The 11,450-nt window shown below is 39.8% G+C and overlaps 1 protein-coding gene across 1 annotated transcript in view; it reads left to right on the forward strand.

Annotated features, from left to right (window-relative positions):
* The window catches only part of BZW2 (basic leucine zipper and W2 domains 2), a 55,528-nt gene extending 44,720 nt beyond the window's left edge, over window positions 1–10,808 (forward strand). Inside the window, exons 10-12 of the mRNA XM_032181855.1 lie at window positions 1,880–2,018; window positions 8,505–8,627; window positions 10,352–10,808. Coding sequence (XP_032037746.1) covers window positions 1,880–2,018; window positions 8,505–8,627; window positions 10,352–10,380 — 291 coding nt within the window. The 3' untranslated portion in view covers window positions 10,381–10,808. The remainder of the gene's footprint in view (window positions 1–1,879; window positions 2,019–8,504; window positions 8,628–10,351) is intronic.
* Window positions 10,809–11,450: the final 642 nt, after the last annotated feature.

The raw sequence follows: 11,450 nt of genomic DNA on the forward strand, positions 1-11,450 counted from the left end.
GTGGTGTCAGCTTTGTGACACAAGAGCTGCCGACCTTTTGCAACATAACCTGAGGCAAATGGAAAATACGGCAGCTTTGCTTGGCCAACAATGAGAGAAATCTAATTTTATGGTTCCTCAGTCATTTAGACACTTGTGAAACTTCCAGTTCTAAGTCTGTACCAGTTAATGAGCGAGAGGAATGTGAAGGGAGTCGGTCAACTTAGCAATATGAGGATCTCTTATTTCTAAACTGAGAAGTTAAGATATTTTTTAATAAATCACTTAACACCAAGAGGCAGCTGCAAATCACAGACCTGTGGATGGGATTGGGTTCTGCTGATAGTACTAGACAAACTGCAGTGTATATTGCCCTGCCTCCCTGCAACTTGACTAAGTAACGGCTGGATGTTTATAGGGCCGAAGAGAAGAATGGGAGGAATCTTGCTACCCACAGTCCCATAATTTTTGTGGAGTAAAAAGTAAATTGTTTTTGAAAACATATGTATACCTTTCTGAAGTGGAAAAACTCAACATCTAGTGTTAGCAGTGTTGTAGTCTTTTTTTCATAATTTGTAAAACAGCTTCTTCCAAAAGTAACTACACTGTCTGGTTGACTAGCTGCTCTTATTAGTTACTGTATGACTTCTTGCTCTCTCTCTAAGTTAATAGCCAATACAGGTTGCTCTAGAATATCTTTTGCAAAATAATTCAGATTGTGCTCATTTTTTTCATGTGTTTCAATATTTTTTTTTTTTTCCTGTGGATCACATTGAGTAACATCCTCAAGATTTAGCCCCTTGTAAAGATGTCCTAAAGCATGTTTTTGAACGTTTATATCACTGCTGCCTAAGGTGCTCAGTTACCTGACATTACCAGTTGGGAGCCCTAGTCACACAGGTTTAACACCGTTACATCAAGCCATTGCAATTCCAGCTGGTAAAAGCCAAGCAGTATTATTGAAAACAAAGAAAGGCTGAACTGATCAATGCGAGAACAATTTAAATAGTAATGTTAACTTATATTTATGGCCAGGGGATCTGAAGATCACGGGTATTCTTTCTTCCCTTCAGCTCTGAAAAATGCTTTTAATAGTATCTTAAATTTAAAATTGCAGCCTTAGCTGGACTCATTGCAGGCTAAGAAGAAAGGAAATTAGAAAGAGAGATGGATATAAAAACTGTCATTTTTTAAGGAAAGAGTGACTCAGATTTGATCCTTTAATGTAATTTTAAATTTTAGGATCTGAAATAATACAAATTGCATAAAGTGAAAAATATTTTCTTTTATTATATTAATAAACTCCAGGAAAAGATGATGAAACATACAGCTGCTGTCTTATCAGAATCTCATTAGCACTTAGTGCCATGTTTTGACAACCTTTGCTTTGGTAAACAGCAATGTTTTCATGATAGGTTGATGGTGGTAAGAATAATAATGACACTTGAACACAGTTAGATGGGAGTAACTGAATTTCCCTGAGACTTCTGAAACCCCTGGAAAACTGGAGATTTATAGTTTTATGTGCTTCATCCTTGGATATCTTACATAATGACCATCAATAAAGTGTCATTCCTTAATCTACATGCTGTATGCTGTCTTGTGAAATGTACAAACACCAGTACTTAATGATGTGGACTCATAAATTCATTTTACAAAATTCAGTATCTAAAAGTCATACTGAAATTTAGTTCACAGCATGCAGTACGTTACAGAATGCTCATGGGTATTTATATGTGCACTGTATATGTTTAGGTAAATGTATTGGCAAGTAAATCTACGGTTTCAGTGAAACATTTTCAGTGATGAAATTCATGATGCATACAACTAAGAAGTTACGTTTATTTTACTTTTTCTATACTGATATGCACTTTGCTTTTTTTGTGTGTCCTCCTTTCAGCAATACGCCCCTCTGCTTGCTGTCTTCAGCACTCAAGGCCAGTCAGAGCTGATTCTTCTCCAGAAGGTGCAGGAGTACTGTTATGACAACATCCACTTCATGAAAGCCTTTCAGAAGATAGTGGTACTCTTTTATAAAGGTAAAAGTCTTTAGGCACTGTCATATACTGTACATGGACATTGGACCTGGCATTGACTTGACTGTGTTGAACGAAGTTATTAAGTATGTTATGGGCATGTGTTAGAGGCAGGGCTGGACTGTAGCCCCTTTGTAGGGAGACCTTAATTTTAAATGCTCAAACCATTCTCCTGTGGTGTAGTTGCTGTGTGCCAACTGCTCACCTATGATGTAATAGGAAATTGATGTTCTCTAGGTAACTGCATATGCAAAAATATGTTTGAATTGAACTCTGAAACACTTTACACTTTGTTAGTTCAAAGGAGTGTGTGGCAACAGGAGAAGTCAAACCAAGCCCTTCTTTCTCTGTTTATCCTACAGTCAAGCTTGAGCAGGATCTAAGCAGTATCTACAGTCTGAGGGGATTTTTGTCCTAGTATATTACCAGGTCTGAGAAGAAATCTTTGTACATTTCTGACAGCTTTAAAAAACAAATTAGAGTTTATTTTTTTAAAAATTTGAAAGAGCAAACTATCTTGGCAGGAAGATTTTTCAAGTTTTTTTGGGGGTGTTTGTGGTGATTTTTACCCTGCTGGGCAGCTGAACTCCACCATAGCTGCTTTCTCAGCCTCAGGGGAACTGCTGCTGCATGCCTGGAGCACCTCATGCCCTCCTGCTGCACTGACCTTGGGGCTGCAGGGCTGCTTCTCGCTCCTCTCTCCCAGCTGCTGTGGCACAGCAGTTCTTTCCCAACTTTTATGGCCCAGTGTGACATCACGTGGCATGGAATGTCCCTTTAGGTCAGCTGCCCTGGTGATGTCCCCTCCCCACCTCTTGCCCACCCCCAGCCTGCTGGCTCTGGGGGCAGGGGGGAGTTGGAGGAGGTCATGGTGCTGTGCCAGCACTGCTCAGCAATAGACAAAACTCTGGTGAGAGATCAATGCTGTTCTAGCTACAGATGCAGAGCGCAACACCAATATGGGCCACTGCAGGGAAAGTTAACTCCATCCCAGCAAGACCCAGTACAGTGTTATTCCCTCTCTGCAAGAATGGAGCTCTTCTTTATTTCTTCTCCTTTTTTCTTCCCCTGACAGTTCATTGCAGATGCCACAGTTTGACAGATTTATTTTTTTATTGTGAAGCAGACTTCTTAGCAAGTTTATTCAGATCAGGTTGTCATAGAGACTAATGGTCTTGCAGTGTGTGCAATGGGTGAGTGCCAAACAGTTTGTTCTGACATTCCTGCTATAAATAGCTGAAGGAGAAAAATCAGCAGGAGCAGAAGCCCAGCACCGACCTTTGTTCACCCTGTGGTGTCCAGGTGCACATTCAAGTCAAACAAGTTCAAATTGATATTTTCATGGCTTCAAAAGGTGAAACAAGTGAATCAGACAGATTTATTTCCGTCCTTCTGTCAATATACTGTGGCCTCAATGATTAAATGAAAAAGCAGTACACCCAGTGGTCCCTCTGCCTTCAAATTCTATAATTTGTAAAGATCATGAATAACTGAAGAAAAACCTGACAGTGCAACCTGCAACAAGCACTATATTGAGTTTTCTTTGGAAAAGGAAAAATCACTTTGCACGTGGCGAATGAGCCAATATTTTAAGACCTGTACAGTTGGACAGTAAGCGATGGTTAAAATAAATAGTTTTGTATAGGATTCCTTTCAAGTTTTTTGTTTTTTTTTTTTTTTGTAAGTTCACTACTGCATTAGCCTGCAAGAGTAACCCCGACATTCCAAAGAACCTAAAAACAAAGTACAAATGGGTACATTAAACTTAAGGTGCTGCAAAAATCCAGTTCCCACCTACTCTGCTCACCCCACAAGCCCTTGTTCTGACTCTGGAGATGTACGTGGGCAGGCTAGTTAGGAAGGATGGGAAGACCTTAGCCTCGGCACTACATGTGTCACAATATCCCATGATGTCTAGAAGAACGTTAGGAGCCATGGCCCATCCATGAAAGCACACTGCAGCAGGTATGGAGTGTTCAGAATGTGCAATATTCAGAGTGCACGTGCCCATATCTGTCTCGAGTGTCTTGGGCAGGCATGCCAGAGTTCCTCCTGCTCTATCATGTGATGCAGTCATGAGGCAGCACAGGTGCCAGCACTTCCTGCCCCCATTCAGGCTGAAGCTACATTTGCCCATTTGACAAACATACTGTTGCCTACCAGCAATTGCAAGCCTGATGTTACAGCCAGTAGTAGTAGGACCCCTTTGAGCCTGGACATGGTAAGGAAGTTGTTAGCTCCATCCATTTAAGGCAGCTTTGGAGTCGGACTGTGCCCATTAGGTGAGGGTGTGCTTCTGCATTAACCAGGAAAGATTCCCACATGATCCTTATTATCACACTTTAGCTGCTCATGACTTTGGTTTGTCTAGAGGAAGATACCAGCCTGAAATGGGGACTGGGTGCTGCCTGCCTCGGCTTCATTTCAGTGCTGGCGGACCTCACCCTTTCCTCCCCAGCTCTTACCTCTCTGCTAGAAACAAGCCTTCCAGTCCTTTTAGAGACATGCTTTATCACAGGTTCTTTGCTGATGACAGTGTATCTTATGCTTCCTATTAGTCAAGGAGAACAGCCCCCAAAAGCTATTAATGGCTGTGTTGGCAGTGAGGGAACAGCAGATGCTTGTATTCCCATTTCTGTTGTGCTTCATCTGTAACTTATATAGGATTTGGAGAGGTTTCAAGGTACCTAGAGACAAATACAGGCATCTGGATATCTGTGGACAGGCAGTCAGAAATGCAGCTATTTACCAGCAGGCATGTGGACTGCTTATTGCTTGTTACTCATCACGAGGGATTGTTTCCTGGGCATGAAGATGATTATTGGAGATGTGATTGTCACCCCATGCTTTGACAAGTTTAGTTTAACATCTTGGGTTTAAATCCTTCCCATTTTTACATTACCAAATAGCCCTTGGATTACTTTCCCAGGAATTACCTGGAAATGTCTGAATATATTAATTGGAGTGGTTAGGTTCATTACTATCTAGAAGGCCTGAAAACCTGTGGTGTTTTTAATTGTTCTGAAATCTGTCGCATCTCTAAACAATGTGCAATGTAATATTTTTACCAGTTTGTAGGTATAATCTACAAAAGCAGTTCTGCAGTTGGTTAAAGCTTGTTGACATTATTATATCTTTGTGCTCCTGGTAGAGTACTGAGGAAAATAACCTGTCCTGTTCTGTACTAATTCCTGGCAGTGACATTGGCTTTAAGTGGTAACCAGAGAAGCAGTGCTACTGTAATTAGTGTTTTAGCCAAGCTTAAAGAGCACAGCCACAGGATCAGAAATCTGTCCAGAAAAATTGCAAATCACTTATACAAAATAGTCCAGGCTTGCAGACTCTCCTTTCTTTTAGTTTGTGTCCAACTTGGAAATTTCAAGTGTGAACTCGTGACACTATTGAAATTAATAACCATTCTTGAGGATCAAAATTTCATCCTCCGAACAACAAACCCCCTTAGCAGGCACAAAGTGTCTGTGTACCTCTGCATTAAAAGGTGAGTCAGTATTTACAAAATAATGAGGAGGGAGAAAATCTCTTGTGCCTGTGGAATAGTACTCCAGTCTACTGTAGCCCAATTAGACCTCAGAGATGCTCCCCTGCAGTATGGAGGTGTCGTAACCAGAAGATGCAGACTCTCTTCTCAAACAGTAGGAATCTTGCACTTACAACTGAATCTTCAAGTTCTGCTTGACATTCAGGTTTTGGTGGGTTTCTGTTCTTGATAGAATCCAATTATCTTTAAATGATCTTCAGTATCCAAGTACCGTCTTTTGGTACTGGATGCAAAATCTTCCCAGGAAAAAAATAAATCTTAAAGACCGTAATTGTACTGTGGGTGACATTCCCCGTATTGAAAGAGCTCTTGCCTTAAGGCTGTCCTCCCAGATGAGTTGTCTGCAGTAGAGCTGAGGTGAAATTTGCAGATTGATTGACTGTGCTGGCAACTGCCAGCGTATGCTCCTCTTTACCACTGATGTCTATGCAGTCTGAGTTAAAAGCAGAAGCGCATTCACGCTGGGTGATTTAGTATGAAGCTGAGACCTAAACTTCAAGTAACATTCCAGTTAACCCTGCAGTAAAGAAATTGGGCTCTTCAAAGGCTCTGCTTTGCAACCTCTCTCTTTCAAGACAGATGTCCCTGGAGGCTCTCGCAGTGGGTGGCTTGAGTGGAGGGTGGTTGCAGCTGCAGGAAAGACGTCTCTTGGGCTGACATCACCTGGGACTGCAGTGAAAATGATGTGCACATGCCCACAAACCACAGAGTTCAGCTTCAGCGGTTAAAATATACCTATAATCAAGTTTAATGAGAAATAACTCATAGATGATACAGCTATATGAGTTTATATAATGAGTCATTCCCTTCTTCCTTCTGTCCCCTCCAGTGTTCTGTTGCTTCAAAGCAACCTAGGGGTATGATTAACTACACCCTGTCCTGCTTGATTGCTAAATTGAGCATCTCTGTGCTGACAGCACAGCTCTCATGAGCACTGGAGGCATGAATGTAGTTCAGATAATATTGCTCAGAAATGAAAGGAGAGTTGCAGTTGTCCTTTTTGCAGTTGAAAGCATTTTTTCTTCTCTGTTGGTGTAGGAGGCTTATTGCTATGGAGTTACATACAGGCAAATTCCTCATCCACCCAACTCGAGAATGTTTTAATCTTCAGGGCACGTTGTGAGATTGCATACTGCTATTACCAGATTTAGGGTTGGGGGTGGAGAGAGGTAAGTTTCCCTTTCCTCTTTGGCAACAAACCCACCAAGTTTATAGGCTGCAAATCAAGAAAATGATTTACATACAAGGATGAAATTCCAGCTTCATGAGAGCCCATGTGAAATATATTTTAAGCTTGGTAAATGAAAATCCTGAATTATTAAATGCTGTAATGCTTTTGAGGTGCTGCTACAGACTACTGACAAGTATTTAATGCAAAGTGAAACCTCTTTTTTAGCTCCAGTACTGCTTTTACTTTTGAGGAAAAATTCATTGTGGGGTGTCAGGATTTCTGAAAGATAACAGCTTTGTGTTGCTTGTAGAGTTCTCTCAGCACAACTTACATGTACTGAAAAACGACGTACAGCCAGAGCAGTCTTGCTCTCCTTGTGTTTTCAGCTTACTGTCAATTGCAGCAAACTGCAGAAGAGGTTTAAGTTTGAAAGTGTCTGAGTGACAAGGTAACTTACAGTCATGCACTCACTGAATTCCAAATTTTCAGGGAGATGTTTTGCATTCAGTTACTATAGGATGTCTTGGGGTAGTTTTGATTAAGTTCAGACGTATCCCAGGTTTCTTCCATCTGTTTATTATTCAACAGCATATGTGAAGTGTGCCTACTCTGTCTGGTTTGATCAGATGTATTTGATCGGATGTCACTTAATTCAGTTTGCCACCTTCTCTTCACTGCCATATCTGCTGTGACCTTTAGGCTGCAGCAGAAGGTGATGGTCAGGGTTCACACTTCAGCAAGTGAATGCCAAATCAGTGCGACGACACCAAGGAGTTCAAGGCAGCAGAAAAGCACTCAACATAAATGTGTTGATTTTGCAGAGCAAGGGAGGGTAGTGTGTTCAAAGGCAAGAAGAATGGAAATTTTAATGAGATGCAGAAAGCTGTCTTTAGTCTTTTTATAGAACAAATACAGTTTGATTTTTGTTCTTTCCTCCTGCATTATGTAACTGCCAAAATGCCATTGTGGATCCCAGATTTTGCCTCCGCAGCCATCAATTACGGAGATATTTGGCTTGGCTGGATCACAGAAGCTTTGTTCCTGGGGCTAGGGGTCTGTTGCTAGACCTAAATTTGCATCTGTTGGAAACAATAAGTGTCCTTGCTGCTTATTAGGATTTCTTTATTCTGAATTTCACTCAGTCTCACGCTCCCTCAGACAGTTATTTTGTTCTTGATACTTGACAGAAGAATGTCAGCTGTGCTGTCCATCTGAGCAGTTCCCTTAAAATGGGTGGTCTGAATGAATGGTAGTCTTAAAACTGATTACCTAAAAGCAATATAAAACTTCTAGGGAAAAATGTCCAAAAATCCCTATTAGCTGTCTTTTAACTGTGCAGTCAGGAGATATCTTTTGCTTCAGGTTTTTAGAGCCATGCACAGTTCTGTGATCCAACAGCAAGAAAAAGCACGGTATTTCTTCTTGTGGTAACCTCTAAGATGTGTAGATGGATTTTTAATCAACTATCTTACATGGTGTATTTAAAGCAGATGAATAGAGAACTTCCCTTTGTGAAAGCACAATATTCGGTACTTTATTTTACATCTAACACATTTAATTGCATCTGGGATCCCTAATATGCATCAGATACTCTGTCCTTATAGCCTATTATAGTTAACGCAAAACTTGTTCCATTGTGACCATATTAACTTATTTTATGCTGCCTTTAAAAAACAAAACCAGGTACTATCTTTCTTCCCCCTGTCTTTTAACCTTAAAAAGTACAATGACTACATACAAACATTGATCTGTATTTCAGCTGATGTTCTGAGTGAAGAAGCTATCCTCAAGTGGTATAAAGAAGCACATGTTGCTAAAGGCAAAAGTGTTTTTCTTGACCAGATGAAGAAATTTGTGGAGTGGCTGCAAAACGCTGAAGAAGGTATGGATTCATTTAAAGCAATGTGTCAGTCTCTTTGTGAATCCAAATGTGTTTCTTCTCACATTTTAGTTGTACAAGGCACATGAAGTCTACAGCCTTGGAATAAAAGACAGTGGGTTTGACTGTTCCAGATTGTTTACAGTCATGCTCAAGCCTAACAGCACTTGCTGCTTCTTAATTTAAGGTGTCCTTATTAACTCTTTAAGTCATCAGGTACCACTTGTCAGTAGATAAATTCTTAAAGCTTCTGCAGGTAGGATAAAATCTTTGGGAACATCTTCACAGCCAAATGGCAGTGCAAGTGTAGCATGCGCTGACATCACTGTGCTACCTTGCCGTAGCTAGCACTGATGACAGCATGATGACCTTGGTGTTAGCATATACAAGCTGATGGTTTTTGATATTGATACCTCTTTTTCTATTATCTATACTGACCACATGAACAAAACTTAAGCCTGCCTGTGCCACTGTGGTTGAAATTCATTCTATATGAATGCTTAGGCTAAAATATGTGGTTTGCGTTTACTGTGTTAAAACAGTTACTGGGAAGGGGAACTGGTTTCTTTGGTCCATAAATGTGTTATTCTTTGTACTGAACAAATAAGTTACCATTTTTGCCAAGTTCACATCCTTCAAAAAGGAAGTCCATGTCAGTTAGGATGATCAATCCATGTGTAATAGCTAGGGATATAATTCTTAGTGTTCATTTGCATCCCTGCAATGTTGATTCTTTTAGACTTTTAGTGGGAACTTAGTAATGCTAAGGAACAGGTAAGTCTTTGTAGCAATTCACATATATATATAGAAAAACAAAAATGATAGCTCCTTTCACACTGTATACTAGCAATCTTGGTTAAAAACACTTTTATACCCTTTAATCTTCTGCTTGTATGCCATTCTGTTTTTCTTTTTCACCCTTTTCTGCATGTCCCTTCTCCCAGATTTCCTTAGTTACGAAGTCCAGTACCACTGAAGGCAAAGTATTGCTGTTAGTATATGCAGATTGTGTTAGATCAGATTTCTCAGAGCAAACTTGCTATATTTGTGTCAACAAGCCCTTTCCTGTCAGGTGAACACCAAGACAGAAATGCAATATGATGCAAAATAGCTTTAGGTGACAAAAACAGTGTGCATGTTCCTAAATTACTAATTAATGTTATACTATACAAATCATTTAAAAAATATATATCTTTTGTACTGATTCCATACCTGCTGTAGAGTAGTAGTCTGTATGATGATCATGACTGATATTTGCAGAGCAAATAGGTAAAAGGGTGCTTCCTGGATAATAGCAGTACAGCCTACGCAGAGATTAGAAGAGCAAACAAAGGATGCTGATTCTTAATTAAACTCAGCTTGGATATGCGTTGGTTGGCTCTGCGGATGAGGACCAGAATCATTCATGGTAAGCTAGAGTCATAGAACATCCCGAGTTGAAAGGGATGCACAAGGACCATCAAATCCAACTCGTAGTAACATGTAACTAGTGACAGATCCCTAAACTAAGAACTACCCTGTGGAGCGTAACAGTGTAGATCTTTGTCTTCTGAAGCTGTGCATTGCTTTCTGGTTTACTCTCTTTAATCTGTCAACCCTTCCTAGGAGGTACTAGGTGTGATGAAAATTTTAACTGGAGTGTTGGAAGGATATTCTGTTATTTTTAAGGAACCACATCCGTGTCCTTGTGCAAACTACATGAAATATTTTACTTTCTTCTCTTCTAGAGTCGGAGTCTGAAGGGGAAGAAAACTAAGATGGTTTAACAAAGCACAGTCTCAATCTAGGTTAATGCCAAATGCGCTTGGGAATGCCGTACTGTTCAAGCAAAGAGGCTTTACTTCAGTGTCATACAGAAAACTATAGGCTAGGCTTTCCTTTTGTTTAGAAGAATAAAGGTTTTTAATGGAGCCCTGAGGCATTAGATGCTTTACTTGGGACTCTACCTCTGGTTCATTGTACACTAACTTAGGCAAAGACATTCAGCAAGGAGCCATATAGAAAAAGTGAGATGAGATACTTATGGACTCCTTTTTATTAACGGTCTTTTTCAGGTACTATGGTATATGAACACTCCAATTTCTGTTTATAGAACTGTTTGGTCTGTGTTTGTAGCTCAATATTGGCTTGTGTATGTGATTTGACACCACCACATTTTTTTGAATAAATAGCTTTTATATCTTACTCTTGTGGTGTTAGTGTGTTTTACAGATTTGGTTTGCCCCTAAGTTCTCATGATTCTTCGAGTAAAAATTACACAAGAATGGCAAGAGACTGTTTTCACACTTATTATTTCACATTTATTATTCACAAAATGAACATCAATACTTAATAGGGTTCAATGGACAGATTAGTGAGATTCCATAGCAAAAACTAATGGATTCAATTACTTACAAAAATGTACGGAAACAAATCCACAGTCTCAGTTTTGCATGTACAAAAGTTCTGCAAATAATAAGTAGATTAATGTCTTTTTCCATTCAGACTACACTCTATGGGGATGGTTAAGTTTTGCAAGAAAAAAAAGCATTCATTTTAGAAGCATTAACTTCAAAGCATGCATGATGTCTGAAATCTGAAACATTTTTATGCCAGGGTGATGTTACAGATCACAAGATATTTGACTGAAGTACACAAATAAATATATAAACTTCTCAAGACCCATCTGGCTTTCTATAATATTCCCTCATGCCTTGATGTGATGTAATTTACAACTCCAGTGCCTGAAACCTGGCTAAGATGTTGCATAAATAAAGCCAGTGTGCAGCTTTATACATTCATTCAAGCCTCAAAACCCAAGCCCAGAATGAGATGTCTGACATTGTG

Source organism: Aythya fuligula, chromosome 2, assembly GCF_009819795.1.
Source record: "Aythya fuligula isolate bAytFul2 chromosome 2, bAytFul2.pri, whole genome shotgun sequence".
Classification (NCBI taxonomy): domain Eukaryota; kingdom Metazoa; phylum Chordata; class Aves; order Anseriformes; family Anatidae; genus Aythya; species Aythya fuligula.